A 24284-nucleotide genomic window follows, 5' to 3' on the forward strand; every position below is an offset into this window, starting at 1 on the left:
ATTGGCGCTTGAAACGAGGGAACTAAACCAAGAAGAGCCTTAAAAATCCGAGTCGGAACGCAAGGCACAGCGATCCAGGAGAAGAAGAAGAATCCCATTCTCTCCTCTCTAATTGTTTTCTTAGTTTCAGAAAGTACAAACCAACTTGAGAGTCAAGTTGTGGTCAATGAGAACCAGTGAAGAACACAGGTACATTGACAGTACCTGCGTCATCGCTGCCCTGCAGTTTTCAAAGCCAAACCAAAGCCAGGTGCACTTTCACTTTTGCTGCTCTCAAACGGGCGTACATGCATGTTTTTAAATGAAAACAGAGTCGCGTGTGTCTGGTCTGTCGGGGATTAATTAACATGCACAAAAAAAATCCTTCAAACTACAGCCTGTTCTTTTGAAAGCTGCAGCTACCACCGTGGTTCAGGCTGTACTACAGAATGTTTTTCCCTCAGTGTCAATGTCAGGTTAAACTGTACTGTAGGTACTTACACAATCTGCATCTCTGAACGTCCATATTTTGTTTGTTTAATCAACAGTAAAAAAAAAACTAAGTTTTGGATGTAATGTGGTGTTAATGTGGTTACGGGCCAGATTTATTTCTTGGCCAGGTTCAGTAAACCATCAGGGGGAAGCGGCTGGATGCCAGACACCGTTGTAGTGATGAAAAGACTCCAGGACGTGACTCCACCTGGCCAAGAAACAGCTTCCTACATTCATATTTACCCTACAGCCACGCGGGAGATACTGGATCATCCCAAAACACCACGTCTTCTACTCTGTGTCTCAGCAGAACTGCGTAGAATACAATTTAATTAAGACAGGAAGTAAAAAAAAATCTGCCTGTTTTTTCGCGATTAGGATTCCCACGTCTTTACAGGGACGATCATCAGTTGCTCGCAAAACAAGCTGCTTTCTGAGATTTTGTTATTTTGAACGAACAACAAAACATGACACCTGCACACGTTCTTAATGAATGAAATGTGTTTACACTTGCAAAATCAATGTTTACACATTCCACATCTTAATATAAAGCTTTGAATGACTGTTTTTGTTTGTGTGCTCACATAACACGTTATCAATGTGTGTGTGTGTGGGTTTCTTTTTTTTTTCAGTCACAGAGAAGGAATTTCAATTTTGCTTCTGAAAAGATCCAATTTAAAAAACCCTAAAACAAACCAGAGGCATGATTTAACCTGATACTATTAATAACAACATAACCTTTCTGATGCATTTTAGTCTGAGGTGTTGTTGTTGAATGTCTGCTCTGCTCTGTTTACTTATGCAGCGTTTGATGTTGATTTTCTCCAAGTATGTCAACAAATAAGAACAAAGAAAGAATCTTTTTGCACTTAAGTCAGAAACAATTGCACTTGGAGTAAACTGAGAGTAATATTTGCAGACCATGGCAAAACTAGGAAGGTATATTATTACCAACCAGAGTTTACACAGTTTATTCAAAAATCTATTTTGATTCTGTCGCACACTCTAAACACACCAAGTCAAACTGAAGGATTTTGGATAAATATCGAATTTTATACAAGCGCGATTGGTAAAAGGATCGCTGTGTGATAGTTGTGCCGATCTGCGAGAAACAAAGACGTTCTCTTCAGTCTGGAGAATGAGACGCGTGTAGGTCAAGACAATAATGAATCTACAATGATATTCACTGGCAGTGTGTGAATGGGTATGAAAGTGTGAGTGAATGGGATGTGAATGTGAGTCTAGGAAAGATCTGACAATTGTAGTATAGGCTGTATTGCAATTTCGATGAATTGCTTAATACTTAAAGTTCACTTTTTGTGGCAAAGCCACAGAAAATGTGGTGTCACTTATTCACCAACCTAATCTCATTAATGACTAGACACATTAATAGAAAATAACAGAAATAGAAACAGGCACTTATCTCCCAGCTGAGCAGTGAGCGAGCGCGACAGTACTTTTGTAAATCTGATTTCCAAAAGTGGCATCATGTTCTGTTGAAGAAGAACCTGAAACTGAAGTGAATGAGACCATGAACTCGTCAGGAAAATGTTTCCCTCGTTTGTGCAGTGTCGCCCCCCGGTGGCAATTACTTCTGAATAGCTTAAACTGGCTTAAAAGCCTCTGTCAACTTTTTATATACTTTTATGATCCCTGCTGCTGTGCAAACAACAACAACAACAACAACAACAACAACAGTACAGTGATTGAACTGAGACAAATTGTCACTGTAGCAGTGAGATGTCGTCATTTAATAAGGCCGTGATAAAACCAATGTGTGGTTCTGGAATTTTTTTGCTTTAGTCACATTCAAAATCGCTGTATAATGTCATTATTGTTATTAGAGTCAGTTTGATCTTTGCTACACTGCAGATGTAAGCTCAGCCAACGAGTAGTCATGCTTCCAGTTTGTGGTTTCATTCACACAATAGAGCATTGATCCGAGATTTCAGAGTGGGTCCAAGTGCACTGGTGGGGTTTTACCTCAGAGTTCCATCTAAAATGAAACATCAATGCTTGAAATTTGGAATAGAGGGGGGGGTGAGTTTTTTTCCCCCACTGGTTTGAAAAATGATGACAATTATGTCAACTGGATCTCCGTGTGTTAGAAATCCTGACAGAATGATCCTCACTGGGATTGAATCCGATAATGAATGTTCAGCGTTTTGTGGATTGATCTTTTCAGCGTATAAATGATGTTATAATGAACAATGAACGAGTGAATCTGACACTGGTTCTTTTGCAGTTTGAGTGTAAAAAAAAACAAAACACACATTTGATGCACAAAACATGAAAATGACCCTTTGACACTGTGATATAAAAGCTTATTTTAGGATGTGTCTGACCGCGTAATTGGCGATTCATAACTATAACCAATGTTGGTGATTATGAGAGAAGAACGATGGTATTATACGTGGAATTCAATATCACTTGTAATCACAGTCGTAAAGTTACACAAGTCGTCGTGTTGGTGTTTTAGTGGCCGCGGTAATTCAGACATTTGTGTCGGCGTATTGATCAGTGCCTGTTAAGGCTGATTGAGCATAACAGAGACTAATAGAGCATTCACTTTATTACACACACACACACACACACATGAAAACGCAAACGGCGACAGCTCAGACTTTGTGGATATGCACACAAATGCAGTTGCCACATATGTATATATATATATATATATACATATATACAACATATTTTTGATAGAATTTTGAATATTGTTTTTACATTTGTTTGTTTTTTAAGTTCCAGCCCCTCCAAAAAGTTGCCTACAGCATGCTGCAAAAATCATGGAATTCAGTCTACTTAACTTAGATGAAAGACTTGAGATTATAGCAATTTACCAACGTCTTTTAAAGACGACCGACATATAAACACGAAGCTAAACTCCCCTGTTGCTCCTCAATAAACCTGCAAATTGTAATTTCCAGTGATCCCAACCCATAACCACGTGCTGGAGTCTCTGCAGGTCACCACTTCTTAATTACATTAATGCTGTGAAATATTTTAGATTCGACCTCATGCTCAGTATTTATTATTTAAGGTATTTTACATGCCTGGCTGAACACCAAGAACCCGTGGGTGTATGTGTGTCTGTGCGCTAAGGAGAGATTGACGAGTAAGGCTCTGACCTGAGTGTGTAGGTTGCAGCAGAGGCACACATGATACCATCACTCTCTCTGTCTCTCTCTCTCTCTCTCTGTCTCTCTCTCTCTCTCTCTGTCTCGCACAGACCCCACAAAACACACGAGCGCGTGCACAAACACAAACGATAGCATCTCCCTCGTGCATTGCCACTAAAGAGTCTCCTCCATCACTGACTGCGGCGAGGCCCTTTTACTGCAACGGAGACTGCTGCATTGCATGCAGACATGCATGCTGACTCAAGCATACACAAACGCGGGGGTCTGCACACAGCCTATACAAACCACAACCAGTTCATGCTTCACCTCAACCCGACCAAAATTCAAATTGTAGCACTGAACTTAAGAGAAATGAGGTTCTGCCTCATAAGGACCAGGTTTTGGTCACTTGGGGGGGATCATGGATGTGTCCAGCAGGGTCACTGCAGTGGCCACTGCAGCCTCTTAAAAGAGAAATAGATCTGAAGAAGCTCCAGTGGATCGAAGACTATTTAAACTGCCCTTTTTTTACAATGACTGTAAACAAAACCAACCTTTTCCTCCAATAACAAACATGCAAAGCAGCACGATTCTAGTAAAAGATTGTCTCTCTATATTTACCTTTAATGTGGATTAGAATGTAAAAGTATTTCCTGGTTAAAACCTGCTGATTAATTATCTTACAGTTACTTATAAATCCTGCTTTAGTGCTCTAGTGCTAGAATCTGAATAGTGTCGGGCAAAGTGCCACGAGACATCTGTGTGTCAGCTTATTTAACCTATAACTCATGTGAAGCATTAACCTTAAGTGTGTGACTCTGGCCCCTGTCAGGATATAAAGTGCTATTAAATATAACATCAGCCGTTAAAAAAAAAAAAGAACACTACAAACGGAAACAAAGTCTGGAACGTAAAGTCCAAGAGGAGAGAGTTGCAACACTCGCCGCTTATACATAGTACACAACATATTTTCCTAACCATGTAACATCACAGTTGTGAAACCTTCAGTAAATGGGAGCATGAATACTCGGCCAAATAGTCGGGGTTTTCACTGTGTGATTTTGTGGCCACTTTGGTGTGTTGGGATCTTTCAAGGCTGCAGGATTATAAAGTTTAGGCTGACACAAGGTGGAGCGCACAACCAGTGGAAAGTCCTCATTTGAACCGGTTATTTATGTAGAATTGTAAAACCTCAAAGAGCTTGACCTAAATGCAGCAATTCACAAGGTGTAATACGAGTGTTTTGTTTGTGTTTTTTCCTTCAGCTGCACAAAACTTTTAAATATAAATGTCCAGCAGAGGTTGAAGGTGCTATTGTCAGTATGTTTTGGTTGTGTTTACCCACGATGCCCTGTGTTGTAGTCCACGTCCTGCATTTGGTTCACAGCGAACCGAGACCTGCGGATCAGAGTTCGGTTGCACCCCAATTCTCACAAGCTGGACCTGTAAAGTTTTGTAAAACTCAGTATCATGTAGTATTTCAACAGAACCGCCATCATATGTGAAGATGATTTGACGTTTCGTACCAAAAGATTAAACGGTGATTCATCAATTTCCGTCTTTGCCAAAATGCACATTTATGTTTTATGAGCACTTCAAATCTAAGACTATGTATGATTTTACCGAGTGCAGCAGCCGTGATGGCCAAAGGAGTGTAAAATAAGCTGGGGGGTGGGGGGTGGGGGGGGTGGATGAGAGAGAAAAACAGCCACAATATAAATTATAGCTTTCGACTTCAAAATTATGTTTTTAGTGTTTATCTTGGCTTAAGTCGGTTCAGTCACTACTTTATTAGGGCAAAGAGATGAGGACGGTAGGTGGAACAGAGTGAGTGGGAGAATAATTGACAGGGAAATTGCAGAGGGAAATTATTGTTATTCCACAATTAAATTATATATACTGCGTGGAATCACCCCTGACAGCGCTGACCAGAGCAGCACTCCTCATGTATGTGTGTGTGAGAGTGAGTGTGAAACTTTATCCGTCCACCAAGGCCACTGAGGCTACACTGGCAGAGAGGAGGCTGCAGAAAGAGAAATCGGAAAGGAGAGAAAGAAATTAAAGAGAAAGAAAAGTAGTAACGTCAACAGAGGGAAGCGAAAACATTCTATTTTAAGGCTGAGTGGGTGTTAGTGAAAACACGGCAAATGCCCTGTAATGGGCCTGTTTTGAACACTTGTGACAACAGAGTGCAGAACAAACTTTCCTTGATTTTGTCGGTGAAATCTGACCGCGCGCGTGCACACGCTGTATATTTAGGCACAAACATAACTGCAGATGGTGAAAAGAAAAAAAATCCCTTCACCTTTTCCGTGAAAGCTGGCCTCGTCCTTGTCAGAAGGTTTTTTTTCTTCCTTTTTTTATAAAAAAAAGTCTTTTATTCTTCCTAAAACAATGACTCTTTGAATATACGAGGTTTCGGATGATATGTAACGTAAACTAGCCCCGTATTCTTTCCGCTGAAATGAATGATTCATGAATAGTTGGACAAAAACACAGCAAAGGGTTGATTTGGCTCGTGTTGATGTTGGAAGAAACAATACCCAGTGGTGTCGTTTTTTTTTTTTTATTATTATTATTATTAGTTAATCTTCTTAATTTAACATGGATTTTCTTATTTGCTCGTGTTTTCAAATGTTGACTTTGACCTTAAACTGATGTCACGTTATAATTATTATGACTGTTACATTTTCTCCCCACATCACTGGGAAGTGTGCGTACGTATTGAAATGTAGTAATGGAAGAAGTCGGGTGACATCTTCAGCAGAGATTTTGAATGAAAATAATAGTTTTTCAACTTGATCAAGAAAATCATTCATATAAAAACCCAAAATGTCTGTGCCCTCAAATAACCCACAGTATACATACAAGTAATAACTCATACATGCATTATGAGTGTATGCTGTGGAATGTGACCTGCTTGTCTTGTGTATGTTATGCGCACGCCGCTGAAGCCACCGGGGAGTCGTTTGTGTTCTGATGTATTTTGCTTTTTATGTGCAGTTTAACTAGCTTTTACTCGTCTGTCTGTCATTGCACTACGATCCCCCGCAGACTTCTTAGACGGAATAACCGTCTTTTTTCCTGCTTTCCCTAGTTTTTCCCTCTCCTCTCATTTCTGTCTCCATTTCTGTACATGAAAACCACCGGGAATCAATAGACGTTATGTGTGTGTGTGTGTGTGTGTGTGTGTGTGTGTGTGTGTGGATGGTCAACCTTGTTTTTCATTCCACTCCAGGTCGATATTACATATAGAAAGAATGTAGTTTATGTGAGAACTAATAGTCACAGACAGCGGTGACCTGCTTATGAGTAAGAAATGGATCAAGAGTGCGAGTGCGCACACATTACGTGAGTCAACATGTATGTGATTGTGTGTGTATACTTGCATTTGTTACCTCTTTAGGGCATTTTCTGCCAAAAACACTGACCTTGTCAGGACCAGTAGTCCAAAAACCTGGTCCTGATGAGGCAGCGCCTCGTTAAATGTAGGTCTGCTTGGGAATTGTGAATGGGTTAAGGAATAATGCTTTTTTTAGGGCTGTCCCAATGAATGGAAGTCAATGCCGTGTGTGTGTGTGTGTGTGTGTATTACTGAGTAATGCTTTGAAACGTTATGGAATGATTTGGCACATTGGGGACACCTTAGATTCACCAGAGCATTTTGCTGCAGTATTGATGATGTTTGAAATATTGTTTTATTCTCTTTTATATTGACTTGACCATTCCTAATCTGCACCATGCAAAAGCAACAAAGCCCAATCTCTCTCTGACACGACAGTAACACATGTTCCCGTACCATATGTCCAAACTATCACAATACTGCTACTACTATAAGTGATATTGTGCAATTAAAAAACCCCTGAAGGGTTGAAACTAACCAGTAATCCATAAGAACACTGAAGCCTGTGCGTTGGATAGAATTTAATCTGACGTGCATTACACCAGATCAATAAGTGGCACCGAGGTTTCATTTTTCATTTCTAACAGTCCTCTCTGTGTTTCTCTGTTCAGCACCCTCAACAACAACAACATCACCCTCATCCCGCTGTCCAGCTTCAACCACATGCCCAAGCTGCGGACACTGTGAGTATGACACACACACACACACACTGAGAAAAAGAGAAGTGTTCACTATCTTACACACATACAAACACACACACACACACACACACAGCATGGCAACAGGGTCTTTGTGTGATCATGTAATCATGCCATAATAGGAGACTAACTCTTCTATTGTTTCATGACTGTGAATAATCATGTGGCCATTACCCCACACACACACACACACACACACACACACACAGTAATGGTAACTTCATCAATACCACAAAAAACCTTTTAGGCTAAAAAGTTAATTTGCTTTGATGCACTAGAAGAAATTTCACTTAATGACGTAACTGATGTACAACACACACACACACACACAAACCCACAAATCAGAGAACACACAATTGTGTTCTCTGATTGATTGGTTGGGGGCCTTTAATTTTTGTGTATCTATCTTTTTTCTGTTTTATGTGTGAAGGGAGATCTTGCAGTTGTCTTGACCACGGCACGACATCATCTACCCATAATCCCATGGGATTGTCTGAGAACTAGTCTATTGGTTACATTCCTTTTGGCCACACTGGGGTAGAACTCCACTAACCCAGCAGTCATAAAATTGGGATTCCCTCCTCAAAATTGCCATTTTTACAGTGGAGGCACTTGTGTGGTCGTGCATGCCTACTTAACATTCAGACATGGGGATTTCTCAATGCAAAACACAAGTAAATACAAGAAGAAGAACACGGGAGTATTTTTCTATTCAGATTTTGACCAACCGTGTCCATCTGAAGGCCAGTCACATGGCAGCGCTGTGATATTTCCCTGCACATCGCTGCAGCTTCAGTGGCAGCGTTTTAAAATTGGATTTCAGGAGGCAGCACAACTTCACAGTTGCCAGGAGTGCAGAGTTACCAATATCCAATATCTTTTAATCAGAAGCCCTCGCCCTCTTCTGTTTTCTGTCAACACTGAGTGACTGTCGCCTCTGATTTCCTCGTTCTTCCGCGTCCTCCTTGTCCCCTCTTCAGTGTCTCCCCTTCGCAGTTTCATCTCTCCTCGTACCTCCTTATTGTCTGCATCTTTCTCATGCTAAATTATCCCGCTTTGTCATTCCCCGTCTCTCTCCACTCTCCTCCTCTCTTTCCTCCATCATTATTCGGTGAGATGTCTTCATTCAATTCATTCTATCACTTCTGAGCTCTCTCTTCCACAATGATCCAGCTGATGTTGTCTCTTCCCCTTCACCTGTCTTCATCTTTTCTGCCATTTTCCCCGACCCATCTTCTCTCCTTGTCCTCCTTTTATTTTCCGTCTGTCCAGTACATCCTCCACTCACTGTCTCTGCTGCTGCCCTCAGATCCCACTATTGACTTTGCTGCTTTGATAAAAATGACTCATTCAATCAAACGTTAGAGATCCTCCTGATTTTATTAGCAGTGAAGTTTGAGAAATCCATGTATATATATATATATATATATATATATGTATATATAGACATCGATATACTGTGTATAAAGATATAGATATAGATATATACTGTACAGTATAGTCTCTGTTAGATGTCAATCTATATTATATGGACGCCTTTCTCTCTCTCTCTTTCCTGAAGCATCCCTTTTATTCTCTCAGCAGTAATGAAATCGCCTCATGGTGCCTCTTTTTCGGAAACTTGAACCGATGAACAGATTAGAACTCCCACTGCTTGTGTGTTTGTGTAATTCACTGCACTAAAGATGTGCTTGGTAACACTCTGGAGAAAATATCAAATAAAAAAGACTGAGAGAGACTGATACGCCAAACTCCAAACACACACACACACACACACAATTGCATCTAATAGGCACAAAAAAATGCTATCAAAGACTTGCAGCTACACACACTTTCTCCATATCCCCCCCCCCTGCCTGTTCTATTCTCCCCTCGGTTTTAATCCTACTTGTCAGTAATTAAGGCTGAGCCGGGGGTGGGGCAGGACGAGGATATCTCCAGGCAGGGGTTTGACTATAAACTGGATTTATAATGGGAGAATGGTATTAAAACCCACTGCCCCCGCTGCTAGCATCAATGAGCCCATCTCTGTTCCATAACAGGATTTGTCCTCTGCTTTATTACAAAAGGAGGCCTGTCTTCTGAAAGACCAGATATCCCGACTGGCATATAAGGCGCTGACCAGACACTCTGTTGTTCGTCTACCCTCCTCTTCCTCCTCATCTCACTCTCTCTCACTCTCTCGGGGCGTTGCAACTCACGCAGAGTCACGGCTCCGACAGAATCACCTGATGCTCCCTGCACAGAAAAGCAGTCTATACATTTTTATAAAGGACTATTTTATTTACTTCTATGTCGATAGATAGATAGATAGATAGATAGATAGATAGATAGATAGATGTGAGAAAACGTGTGTTTTGGTTACTTTTGTGATCTCACATTTTCAGGAATCGTAGAATCATAAAATGTCATGTCACTCTGAGCCTCTACTGTATGAAGCCCTGATTGGTAATATAATTGGTTGTAGAATTGAATTTTCTTTTTGTGTCCACTTCTCTGCATATCCGTTTCCCTCCTCTCGGTCTGCTCTTCTCTGGCTATCGTCTTCATTCATACCTGTGCTCCCGTCGTCTGCCTCTGTTTCTGTCTTTCTGAATAGATTGTGATTTAGCCGTATGTGTCCTCTCTCTCTGGAGGGAGTCATATTGTCACAGACCTTGGGGAAATGAGAGCTGAGGATATTACTTTATGTGCTTGTGTGTGTGTGTGTGTGTGTTTCACTTAAGCTCTGGTCTCACTGTCCTGGACAGGGATGACTTAGACTCAGTTACATATGCTCTCAGCATTTCATAATCAAAGTTATCATGTTAATATGTTTCATTTTGCAGCGATAACACGATTGAATTCCCTTCTTGCTCTTGCCTCCTCTCCCAGTCGTCTGCACTCCAACAACCTCCACTGTGACTGTCACCTCTCCTGGCTCTCTGATTGGCTCAGAGCCAGACGGGGCTTGGCTCCCTTCACCCAGTGCATGGCCCCCGCCCACATGAGGGGCCTCAATGTCCCAGATGTGCAGAAGAAGGATTTTGTTTGCAATGGTGAGTTAACATCTGCACCCAGACGCCGTCTATTCAAGTATTGCAGAGCTTCAAAGACTCCCTGAAGATCCACCTGAAATGATCCTGAAGACTGATGACATGTACTTTAATGAGAATTAAATAAATTCTCTGCTACTCTGATTGAGAGAGAGAGAGAGAGTATACACTCTGTACAATCATTTATAGATCTTTTAAGGTAAATTCTAAAGGTTCATTCAAAATTTCATATTTTTTAAATTTTTCACCCAAAACAACCCAAATATTCTGGTTTGAAAAGTGAACCTTAGAAAGTAGGAACGGGGACAACAGTGAGCCACCAGGGGCGACCTCCAATGGTTGCAAGAAGAATTAACTTGGCAAAAACCCAATATGCGATGGCTTGACCGGCTTCAAACTTGGCCGGTGACTCATTAAAGGGCAGTGCTGAAGTGTTTGGGTGAGAAGTGAAGAGGTGAAGAAGTGCTGCTTCCATCTCATCTCACACAGCTGCTATTGTCCCGTCGCTGCCCAGTTGCACGTGACGTCTGTTTGGAAAGTGTCACCCTGGTCCGGTCAAATCTCGTGGCTTCACGACAGGATTTTGTTCCTCAGTCTATGAGAGAGTTCTCAGTTGAACTCTGCCGTCTCTTTTACATAGAGGTATACAATAAGAAGAATGTAATAAACCTCAAGGCCATTATTGCGAGCACTATTGTTATCTTCTTCAGACAGCTCAGCATTGAGTTTATACCACTGAAAGAATTACAGCTTGTAGAGAGCATAATCAGCTAAAAGGCCAGTGTAAGAGCAGCTGTGTTATCAGTTGCTGATAGTATAGGTAATGTTTATAGGCCTCTGATTCAGCTCTCTGTGCTAATAGAGTGTCAAGCTGCTCCCTCTTTATTAGCCTGTAGCCCTTTCTTCTTTCCTGCCTACCAGCTCCACATCAGACCTCTCTTTCCCTGCTCCATCCTTTAACACCCCTCTAAAACAGTGACATCTTGGGAATCCGCCTCCGGTTCATCCATTCTAAGTGTGAAAGCATTTAGTGAGATTAACTCACTAAGCTTCGAGTCCCTCCAACCATAATGGAAGATTAGTGACATTAGGAGAAAATGAAAGATAAAAATAGACCACAGCATAGAATGTAACATTTTAAGAGAGAATTTACAAGACACTGTGAACAATATCTGTTCTTTGCCGTCTACAGGTCCAGTTCAGACAGAGTCCAGGACGTGTGTACCCCAGGTGGCTGTGTGTCCGCCCAGCTGCAGCTGTAACAACAACATAGTGGATTGTCGTCGCAAAGGACTCACTGAAATACCGGCAAATCTCCCCGAGGGCATCGTGGAGATGTAAGACCACCTTAAACTCAACATTTGTATGCACTCATTTACCCTGTTCGCTGTCGTGTACATCAACTGGTTAATATAATTCATGTTTTTTTCATTTATCATGTACAGAATTTGCACTGGACACTAATTATAATATAGGGAACATTCAGACTCACATGAGGTCCATAAAGAATAAAATCAAACTTAAAGAAAAATTATACAGTCAATGAAAATAGTAGTTTGGAGCTTCTGTGTTAATTATCAGAGTCACCAATCTGCAAAATAACTTTTTAAAGTAAAGGGTATAGTCAAAAACCTGCCCACAAATGTCCCAGTGGCTCAGTTTTGAGTCCTTGTGTTTAAACTGCTTCTGTGCACTCATGAACTCAAACTTCAGCTTCCCCAGCAGACAAAATGCCAGGCATGACGCTGACCAACCAAGTTCACTTTCGCTCCTCACGACATTCAGTACAGGCAGTTATTGATAAAGCAGGTTCAGCAAATCACTCGCCAGCATGCGTCGTAAATGATTTTAATGGTCCCATTATTATTTTAGTTTGATTTGGTAAAGTCATATTTGTGGTCATGGAGTAGATCCATGACAACAGCAGTGTGTCTCAGTTGCACGTAAGCAGGGGCTGTTTCAGAGACGTGGCGGACATTTGAGGGGGAAAAAAACAGCACAGAATGTGAACATGAAATTAATAAATAACGACCTCCTGAGCTAAGACCAAGCTCCTGAATGAAAATAGGAAAGGAACCCCGTCATTTTAGTGCTGATGCTTTTGGTCTTTGGAGCAATTTTGTGTGCAGGACCTGCGTTTGTAATGGAATATTGCGGCGTTGGCTACTCGTGCTTGAACACACCAAGTCTTACTCCGTGTGACCGAGCAGATGGATGATTCACCATGATGAACCAGTGTTCACGTCTCATCCACACTGTAGCGTATGTTCGTCTTCGTCTTACGCTGCACAGAGGGATGAGTTTGATGCCCATATTGATCCCTTCAGCCCTGTTTGTTTGCACTGAGGACAGCTGCTTGATTGCTTCCACGAGTAAAGGAGAAATCCTCTCGCATGCCATGCTACACCGATGCGGTGTATGCACCTCCCCAGAATAACTAATATAATCACACACACACATGCATATGCAGATGCACCAGCTTTGTTTGCAGAAACACAACGCATACTTTGGCACACAAAAAAACATTATGCCTACACACACACATTCTTGGAGGGTCAGATGCATTTTGATCAAGCCACATGAACCAAAAGAAGTCTTTTGAAGGCAACCACACACACACGCACACACACAGAGACGGGGTGGTTTGCATTGGATCCATTATAATAAATGTTGGTGCTGCAGCCAGAAACAATAGAGTATAATGGGATGATGTATTGTCAGTCCTCCAAATGGGACAAAGTCATCTTTCTGCATGCTGGTGGCAGGAATCATTGCCAAATGTGTGCGTGTATGTATGTATGTGTGTGTGTGTGTTTGTGTGTTTGTGCTCCTGCCAAACCCATCTCCTGGTCCTCTTGTTCTTTAATCAGCTCCTCGCACTATAGATTTATTTATTTTTTTTTATTTTTTAAATATAACCCCTAAGTGTCTTTGTACTAACCTTGTTTCACTTCCCCTGATATAATTTGTAACTTCCTGTGCATGCACATTGTTGCTGTCAATATCTGTACATTCTTGATTTGTTTTGACCCCGTAGCTGAATTAAGATGTTCCAAGAGCTGCAAGAGGTACTAGATAGATAGATAGATAGATAGATGGTGAGTTGAAGGCAAAAGCAGGACAGTGGGGGTTCTGAAAAGGAAGAGGACGGGGAGATGGTGGATTAGTTTCCATTTATCATTTTGACAGCTGACCCTGTGGCTGGCCTTGGGACCTCACCACATCCCCTCTTCTGATTTCACCTGTTCCCAAGTTGTTTGCACTTTTCCACTTCTTTGATTTCTCCTTTGTTGCCCTCCTTTTTCACTGCAGTTGTAGGGGGAGTCTGCCACACTTACTGTACATCACTCGTTTTTACTGCCCTGCTGCTTCTTAACTTTTCCCCTGTCTTCCAACAACCTCCATTGCTTTCATTTCGATTAAACACTGAGAAAGGAGGAATGCCTGCTTTTAAATACGAGTGCATTAACTGCTGAATCACATTTTATGTTCAGTTAATCAACTAAAACCTGTGACTTTAACAGTGTGCATGTGGATTAAGCCATTGGTTGGAGGCTACATCCATACTTGCATACATACAAATAATTTAAATTCAGATGAGCGTTTTTAACTTTATTCACATCACACCTAAAAACATATCATGTGACCCTTCAGCTGCACTGGGCATAAGTGTGTGGCTGTGTAAACAGGAAGTTAAATCTCTCCTCTGCAGTTTTTGTGTAGCTTCAGAGAGTTTTACAAATGACAAACAAAAACCGTGGAAGATTTATTTTATCAGACTGAGGCAAAGATGAAATTGAAAGTAAGTCTTTCAACTGAGCGTTCACAGTCGTGGTTGATTTGAATCAACCATGAAGTGAAAACGTGTACCTGACTCATTGTTTCCAAAGGTCTCCAGATACATTTTTGAAATGTCACTGTTTTTTGTTTTCCAAAATGCCAGAGTAGTGTGGATGACATGTGTATCCGTAGCATAATCCATCTGTTTTTTTAATGAAAACAGAGCATTTGGTGAATGTAGCCTTCCAGTGTCTTTATAAACATATAATTGCCCAACCTCCTGACAACTTAAGCCTCACAAAGTCCCACTAAACAAACATAATGGTCACCAGTTTGTGTCCACTTGTCCCACTTCACAGTGCATGAGTGTGTTCCCATTAAACAAAAAAACTAAACAAAACTGTGGCAGCGTGCAGTGCAGTTACAGTACGGGAAGGCTGCACTTAAAACTGACACGAAAATGAACGAGTGAACGATGACAGATGTCACTCGCCCTCTTGCCAAACGGGAGGAAGCGACCGTGTGTTTCCTAACTTGTGAAAATGACAGCTGACGAATGAGGACACCTCATCGTCGTCGTGGCAGCCAGTTTCCATGTTGCCAGAAAAAGGGGGCAAAACACAAGAAAGTAAAACATTTATTTTTGAGTAAAATAAGCAAAGCAGATATTTTGCTGGGCGACATGACGCCGTTATTTCTGGTGAGTGCTTAACTCACTCCCTGTTTGATTTGGGATAATGTTAATTCAAACAGTGCACTGGCCATCATCAACAACATACACGTGCGCTGACTGTAAGTGTGCGAGACGCAGCGCTGGCCGTGCTTTTCCACACCCAGTCGTCTCATTCACGCGTTGAGAGGGCAGGTGCTGGGGAAACTCATTACGACTTGAGCTGCAGAACCCATGTGGACGTTCCACGCGCAGTGACCTTCTGTGGTTGCTGCTGCAGGGCACTGACAGACCTGCAGTAATAATGTGTCGACGTTAACCATGGCCTTTTTGTACACATGGCGGTTGAGATAAACGGGACTTTACGATCACCAATGATTTTTTTTTTTGTGACCCCGTCCTCGGTGTAATTAAAGTGAATTTAAAGAATGTGCTTTAATCATACCGACTGGTGACCATTATACTCGAGTTCAGATTTTCCAACTGTATGTTAGAGGAGAGCATTCTTCTAATTACATTTTTTAGATAAAAATTGAAAGGGTTTGACTAACATGCTATTCCTTCTCACCCCATCTCTCTGTCCAGTCGTTTGGAGCAGAACTTGATTAAAAGTGTCCCCGCAGGAGCCTTTACTGCCTACAAGAAGCTGAAGAGGATGTGAGTATGTCTAGATTTACCTGCAAACACACATGCACGCACACTGCATGTACTTCCATTCATTTAGATGAACAGAGGATTATCCCCCACCTTAACCATAACTGAACTACAATTCAAATCTTAGCCCTCAGCTTAACCAGTCTGCCTCTTTAGGACTAGGTTCTAGTCCCCATGAGGACTACTGGTCCTGACAAGGTCAGAAAAGAGGTAACAAATACAAGTACACACACACACACTCACAGACATGCATACATTAAAGCTTGTCATTATTCAAAAATGACAAATACCTGAAAATGCCAGACATGCAGACTGTGCAAATCTGTCATTTTCACACACACACACACACACAGGAAGCTTAACCTCGAAAAATGTTGAATAATATATCGTACATTGGTGGAAGTGACTGACATGAACTGCACTTAACATGCCACTGCTTCCAATCCTCTCCCTCTTCTGCTTCACTTTTTTGTCTCACCCTGTCCATCACTCTCTCTCTCACACTCTCTCTCTCTCTATCACACACATCCTGCTCCTCTTACATATTTTATTTTTTTTTAGATCCGTCTCCTTGTCTTGACCTCTGCTGATGTATTCTCTCGTGATCATTTGTCAGTCACTTCTTGGACATTCACGCAGGATGAACCGCCATTATTGCATATTAGAGTAATGCACTTATCATCTACCCTCCCCCCTCTCCTCCTCCTCCTCCTCCTTCTTCTTCTTCTTCCCTCAGTGACTTGAGTAAGAACCAGATCTCTGACATAGCGGCTGATGCCTTCAGTGGCCTGCGCTCGCTCACATCATTGTAAGTATGACACAAACACAAACATGTGCACATACCCTGGTTAAGAGAAGAACGTAGAAAATAGATGTGTATGTGTACATGTCTCTGTGTGTGTGTGTGTGTGTGTCTGGGGTGATAATAACATGAAGGACAGTTTAATTTGACTCAATCTGGAGCATGAAAATGAGACAGACAGTCAGACAAGAAGGGGCAGACAAGGTGAACTCCCCTCTGTATTAAGCCTGAACACACACACACACACACGTGGACGTGCACACCGATACATGCGCACGCACGAGCACATACAGTCACTTCAGGTGAACGGGGGGATGTCGCTGATGTCTTGCAGCTGAGGCGTAAGGTAACAAAGTCAAACATTGAATTACGAGGTTGCGACTGGAAGCAAATCTCAAATATCATTTCAGTTTTCTGACAGTCAAATGAGATGAACGTCTGAAACAGTGGCAAGAGATTGAGACGGATGCACGGCGGTTTTAGCCGGAAATGTTTCTTGACACTGAGATTATGAAGTTTTCCCAGCCTGATTTTGGGAATTTAATTTAGTAGATTTGTGTCTTTGGTTAGAGAAGGAAACCAAAGAAGTTGTTGTCAGCAGAAACCGCTTCACAAGAAAGACGTCCTGACGACAAAATAAAGTCACCTTATTTTCTTATCCGTGTGATTTATATGGAAATGCATTGGCAAAAACCACTCCCTACAATGTGAACATGAAAACAAAAGCACTCTGAATCTTATTCAGTGTAATTTTGGTCAGTTTATATTGTTGTATCTCTTCTATGGCGTCATAAAAACTGCCAAAGTCATGAGGGAAAAGTGTACTGGAACACTTGCAGACCGCTGTCCTTCCCTAGTGTCTGATAACATCCAGAATAATGCCACTAATGATTTTGACTTTATCGAATAGCCAGCTTTAGACAACATAAGTCCATTTGTGTAAGCTAAGCCTTGTAAACGCAATAACCTCTGTGTCTTTTTTGACTGTCCTTCCAGGGTGCTCTATGGCAACAAGATCACCGAGTTGCCCAAGGGATTGTTTGATGGACTGGTTTCCCTGCAGCTGCTGTGAGTACTCGGGGCCGCCCTGTTGCCGAGTGTGTATACCTGTGTGCACGAGTGTAGCCCATGGTGAAAGCAATGAAGTGCATTATTGACCAAGGGGAAAGAACAAGACACTCAAACAAACAAGAAAAATAGGTCTGCAGGACAATTTTCTGCACATCCTCAGCTTCTTTAAGGAAATGGTTTGACTCCTGTTGGTCATTTATTTAAAAAGTGGCTTTAATCTATAAAAACTTGTCTTAGTTATTTAATATATCCGGGAAAAACAAAAAGTTTTATAATTTTGCCGTATTGGCTCAAATGGAGGCAACTAGTTTAAGCATTCAAAGACTGTTACCTCCAAACCCTGTTTACAGCTCACACTGAGTTATAGATCCGTATTTGTTTATTATATGGCGGTCAGTTTGTGAAGAAAAGAGAATCAGGCATTTCGTCTCAGCACCAAGTCTCGGTAATTAACATGATAACATGGTAGTGCAGTGGCACTGTAGGTACTGTAGAGTCCCTTCTTCATGCATTAACCCTCCATCCACAAAGAGGTTTTTCTTAAATGACCAACATGAACCTACACAGTGTACTGTGGTAAAACCTGTCATCCCCCCACGGCTCCTCCACCATTTAGTGTCTTCACGGAGGACAAACTATTCATTTTCAGTGGGCACAGATTCAAACTGCAGCTGTGGCTCCAGCATACAGTAAAAACAAAATTCTGGCTCCTATAATGCTATAATGGCTATTTTGGTATGGTATGTGGCATATGGTCCCCTAAAAATGCCGCAGTCCACTGCAGGAACTGCTAATGTTCTGGGCTTCTTCCATCGTAAAGGGAAGCGGAGCGAAGAAAACGAGGATGAGTGAATGTAACCCACAAACACCTTTTTTACAGGCTGAGGTGGATCATTGGGATGCATAGTCAGACACAAGGGGGGGTGAATATGGACGGATATATAGGTAGATGGATGGAATTGTAAATAAACAAAGAGAGCTCCCTGTCCCTCAGACTCTGTCATGGTGTTGCACTCCTAAATTGATAATCAATTACCTTAGTACTAAATGACTAGTTAATATACTAGTTTATAGTGAGAGAGATTGAAAGTTGGAGAGAGTAGATGAAAACTGCTTCACCTTGACCTTGCTGAGGTGTATGATTGTGACTATTACAAAGCACAGCAGTGTGGCTTGTTTATAGCATAATACAGAATATGTATATATATATATTGTATGTATATATATATATATATGAATTTGACCTTGAAAGTGCTTGAAAAGTCCTCGAACTTGACATTTTGAGAGAGCGAGAGAAAGAGGGAGCGGCGTGCGTGAACCCCATTTGAAGGAAAAACCTCCAGAAAACGTGATCGACGCGACAGCGGTTTCCCAGATAGCGTTAATTCTTTTTCCTGCGGCGTAATAATTATGATTTATACCAGATTAGGTTTTGCCGGTGAATCAAGCACCGTGTCAACGTCCCACGACAAAGATTTGTTTATTGCTTTATATAGCCACCAGTACGCTGTTTGTATTGTCTTTGTTTTACTGCTGCAGTTTCAAGTAATTAGTTCCCCCTGTGAGCTGCCTAATAAGGCGTGGATATGTCGCAGAGCAGCATGTGTGTGTGTGTGTGTATCTGCTCACGACTGTGTTTCTGTGCAGTGTCGCCGAGTTGAGCTGGTGTAGCAGCTCGTTAGTATGACTTAGGTGATTACGCTGAGCTGCTGTACCAAGACCGTTAGTCAGTTGTCAAACAGAGATAAGAGGCAGAGAAGAGAAAGTGAGTGGAAAAGACAAAGAAACCAAAAAAAATGAAAGAAAATGTAAAAATAAATAATAATAAAAGAGGAGTACAGGGGAAAGCTGTCAGTGGAGATGTATTAGTTAATGAGTGCAGGTATGAAAAAATGGAGGAGAGATGGAGGAAAGGGCGGAGGCAAGCACCCTTCCTGTCATTTACCTAATCCCTCAATCACATTTCTCATTTCCGTATCTCCCCCTCTCTCTGCCATTTTGACTGTCAGCCACTTCCACTTAAATGTATATCTGTGTCACGACAAATTAAATTTTCACCTGTCTCACTCCATTATTTCTTGTATCCCAGCCCTTTGTCGCCTGTCTCTCTCTCCTCTCCCTCACCATCAAAATAAGGTATTACCCCTCCCGCCCGTAACGGTCCTGCTCCAAATGAGAGGGAGTGAAAATGTACAAAACCACAATATTTAGATTTATGGATCAAAACAAATGTATAATCATGAATGTATAGAATAGGAAGGAGAGCGCGATAGTAAACGATAAGGAAGGAAATAGAGAGACTTAAAAAAAGAGACAGTCCGTTGTTTTGCAGTGGAGCTGCATCTGATAAAGATAAATCATCTCATTATTTGCATATGTGTTTATCTTTGGTTTGTGTTGTGCACCGAGATAATGAAGCCCAATAAGTGGAGACAGATGCAGAAGAAGTAACACAGTATACTCTGGGTATCTCTTTCTTTCAGGCTTCTGAATGCCAACAAAATTAATTGTTTGCGAGTCAACACCTTCCAAGACCTACAGAACCTCAACCTGCTTTCACTCTATGACAACAAGCTGCAAACTATCAGCAAAGGACTGTTCGCCCCTCTGCGCTCCATCAAGACTCTGTGAGTATATGAACTTTAGAAGCAGCTGTCAGTGAAACGCCCCCTGGTGGCTGTTATTGTACTTTTGGGTTGGCTCTATTCTGAAAATCTAAATGATTTTGTATTTATCAGCAGTGAGAAGCATTTCTACGAAAACATGACACCCGAGACAACGCTGTCGTTACCGTGCAGTCCTCTTCTTTACTTGTACCCATGACAAACCCGTCTCTCTCTCCCTCTCTCCTCTCTAACCCCTCTTTCAGTCATCTTGCTCAGAATCCATTTATGTGTGACTGTCACCTGAAGTGGCTGGCTGACTACCTGTTTGACAATCCCATCGAGACCAGTGGCGCGCGCTGCAGCCATCCCAGGAGGCTGGCAAACAAACGAATTAGCCAGGTTAAAGGCAAGAAGTTCAGGTGCACAGGTAAGGCATGCGTTCACATCCAGTACAGAACACACACACACACACTTACAGAACATCAGAAAACACCCAGGGACACAAATCAGATGAAAGACAACAAGTGTATTTAAAAATGTGTATAAAAACTCTTATTAGTGTTTTCTTTCATGTGATTCACGAGTCTCATGAATTACATTTGCCAGTTCAGTAAAGAAAACAATATTAACACATCGCGTTGTTGCTGAGGCGTCTTCTTACATTGTTTTCAAATACTGTGTGTATTTCATGACTTTCTTTTCTTTCTTTCTTTTTTAAATCCCTCTTGCAATTATTTTACAAACTATTTGAATTGTATTAAAACACTAGAATAAATTGTTGATTCACAGAGCGGCACAGCTCGGGGACAAAGCTCAGTAATCACTTCAGCCTCATAGTGAATGTGCTTGTGCTGAGAAAAGACGATCAGAATCTCAAAATCAGGAGGAGCCGTCTGTCGTGACAATGAGCAACAAAGGTGTCGTGTTTTATTACAAATGTGCTCTGTAAATATTGGATCTGAAAAAGCTGAGTGTTTAGTGATGTTTCCGCACGCTCCGCTTTCAAAAATGGTGCCGCCGTCCAAACAGAGCACACTATTGTTAACATAATCAATACGTTTAAAGAGCTTAACATGCTTTTATCCAGAGTGCTTTGCCGTAACATGAGCACATTCACACACTCAGGCTACACTTTTGGCTACATTTTGAAATGGTGTCTTCTGAAAATCTAGTAGTGACCACCTGACCGTTCAGGTACAGCAGTGGGTAAATGTTTTCAAACGTCTCAGTTTTCTGCCCGTCCAGACTAAAATGCAGCCCAGGAGTTTTCAAAAAGTAAATAAAGCCAGTAGCATTTTCAGGTCTCAGAAATGCTGGGGTAGTGTGGAAAGAAGAAAACAGATTACAGTGAATGTAGCCTCAGTTAGACGCAAACCCACCTAAAGCTGGTTCTGGCTGTGCTCCTTGCTTCAGCCCCTCCTCTCTGCAGCCCATGCCTCTCCCTGCATCTCCTCTTCCTCTATGGAGCTATGTGAACAGTGTTGCTATTGGTGGACCGTACTCTAGCTCCGCCTCCCTCCTTGTGTGGATCTGCGGCTATATCTGTTGTCTCTCCCATCTTGTATGGAAACGCTGAGCCCTGACTGATTGGTGCGGCTTTCTGTTGCCCCGCCTTCCTCCTGTGTGGACCCGCATTCTGACTGGTTTCGTGCAGTTGTCTCTTGTGCTTGATCTAACCATGTGGCCCCGCCTACTGTGACATCACATGGTTCCGTCAAGCGCCAGGGACCGCCGAGCACACACCCAACCTGCCTCTCCCAATCAATCACACTTCTTGGAGCAAAACTCGGGGGGCTTCTCTCTTCTGTTGCATTCATGTGTAGGTCCTTTGATACATGTTGGTGTTGCTGCGTTGAAATAAATGAGCCGTGCGCAGAAAGTGAGACGTCGAAATCCTGCGTCACCCAGTGAGTAATACGTAAAGATTCAGTAGGCTGGATACATTTGGCATTATTGATCATTAATCAATTATAATCTACAAGTAAACTCAGTGATCTGAGAGAGAACCGGAGTTTTAAACCTCCCCTATTGGCTGGTCTGCCCTTAGGTGGAAGGATTGTTACTCTAGCGTCGGTAACGGCTGCCTACACTGCAAAAAAAAGTGAGTAGGAAAGAGTATAAAAGAGAGTCTGACATTAAATGTATTTATAATTATTTTCAGACTTTCAGAGATAGAGAAATTGCCTCCAGTCGTCATCATCATCATGTTGTGGATGAAAAACTCAAACAGTAGTCCTGCCTATTGCAGCTTTAACTAGTGGTTAAGGTGAATCATTGGTGCCCTGTGGAGTTTTTCACAATTGCGTGTATTATAATAAATGTGTTCTATACAGGGGCCATGCGGTTTGGTTCCTTTCTGCATGGAGTTTGCATGTTCTCCCCGTGTGTGCGTGTGTGTGGGTTTTCTCCAGGTTCTCCGGTTTCCTCTCGCGGTCCAAAAACACACAATATGGGGATTAGGTAAAATCGGACACTCTAAATTGACCGTGAGTGTGAGAGTGGATGCTTGTTTGTCTCTATATGTGGCCCTATGTCAGCTGAGATTGGCACCAGCCCCCACCCTCATGTGGAGGATTAAGCACAGGATGGATGGATGGTGTTCTATACATTCACTTCCTTACAAACGGATTGTTCACATCACATTCTTTTCTAACTCGCATTTCTGTTCATTAACTTTACCAACAACAATATTTAATGGAGGAATGGAAATGAAACCAGCAGCAGGGATGTGGATGTATAATAATATAATAATAATGTGCATGCACAATGTAAAAACAACAGTGACCCACACATAAAATTCTATCTGGCTCATAGCTGTATTCTTGCCATCATAAACTCCACAGGGTGTCCCCTTTAATGACTCACAAGGACCAACACAACCTTGACTGCTCAACTCATAGCATACATTTTTTTTCAAGAGAAACATTTTTCGACCTTGTGTTATTTGCTTTGGAACATGTTTTTTTTGGGTTTTTTTTTAATAGAGTTTTAAAGATATAAAGAGAAATGCTTGGTAAACCTTTCTCCACTGTTGGCATGGCTGATTCCCTGTGCACACCGCTTTTACCCTTTTCTGCTCCAACTTGACAAAGACATATGAACTTAAAAACCCCTCAAACATCACCATCCCCATACCTGCGTTTTTCTTTTCCTCTCCCCTTGCCAATAAGGTTTGCAGCAGCCCTTTCCATGTAATTCCAAAATATCCATCTACTCATCTCATCCCATAAGGGACATTGTTTGATGAGCAGTGATCATATCATATGGTTCAAATCAAGGTTGCTCAGTGACCAATCTCAGTAGTATTCTGAGTTGCAGAAAGGGTTTAGGAGAGCGAGAGAGACAGTGGATGAATGAATGAACAGGAAGCGTGTGTCGTCTTGAGTGAAAAACCGAAGAGGGGGAAAAAAATAAAGCCAGCGACGTGAGAAATAAAAAGAGCGTATGTATGTGGTGCTGCATGATGTAAACCAGGTCTTTTCCACTGGCTCCAGACGTCAATAATATCCATGTACATTATATCTAAATCACAGTAGAGGTCTCTGGCTCACTGGGTTAAACCAAAACATCCGGGGTCAAACCGCTTTTATCTGTGGGATGATTCCAGAGAACCGCCTGGATTTGTGTTTGTACATTTTATTTACAGTGGTAACCGTGCAAAATGATGTCCTATGTGGACATGTCCTATGGAAAACCATACACGTGCACATGTATATTATTATATTATTTTATTATATTATATATAATTATTGTGTGTTCTACAACCTGTGGCAGCAGTTCAGGCAGCCTGTAAGAATCTTTAGATTAGATTTTAACATTTTAAGTCTAACAATAACAGCTTACAGTACGTCTTGTGTGTCTTTTTTCTTTCTTTTCTCTTTCTGCTGCTCCTCTGTTGACTTTATTTTCTCGGCCTCTCTACCTGCTGTCTACCCCTATGTCTCCTTTTATCCTCCTCCTCCTCTCATTCTC

The 24284-nt window shown here is 41.7% G+C and overlaps 1 protein-coding gene across 1 annotated transcript in view; it reads left to right on the forward strand.

The window, feature by feature from the left end:
• Window positions 1-24284, forward strand: part of slit3 (slit homolog 3 (Drosophila)) — a 229941-nt gene that overhangs the window by 159877 nt on the left and 45780 nt on the right. Inside the window, exons 7-14 of the mRNA XM_044040094.1 lie at window positions 7608-7679; window positions 10569-10732; window positions 11922-12066; window positions 15765-15836; window positions 16570-16641; window positions 17632-17703; window positions 20190-20333; window positions 20576-20739. Of these exons, the coding sequence (XP_043896029.1) occupies window positions 7608-7679; window positions 10569-10732; window positions 11922-12066; window positions 15765-15836; window positions 16570-16641; window positions 17632-17703; window positions 20190-20333; window positions 20576-20739 (905 nt within the window). The remainder of the gene's footprint in view (window positions 1-7607; window positions 7680-10568; window positions 10733-11921; window positions 12067-15764; window positions 15837-16569; window positions 16642-17631; window positions 17704-20189; window positions 20334-20575; window positions 20740-24284) is intronic.

This window comes from Solea senegalensis, linkage group LG12, assembly GCF_019176455.1.
Source record: "Solea senegalensis isolate Sse05_10M linkage group LG12, IFAPA_SoseM_1, whole genome shotgun sequence".
In the NCBI taxonomy this organism is placed as follows: Eukaryota; Metazoa; Chordata; class Actinopteri; order Pleuronectiformes; family Soleidae; genus Solea; species Solea senegalensis.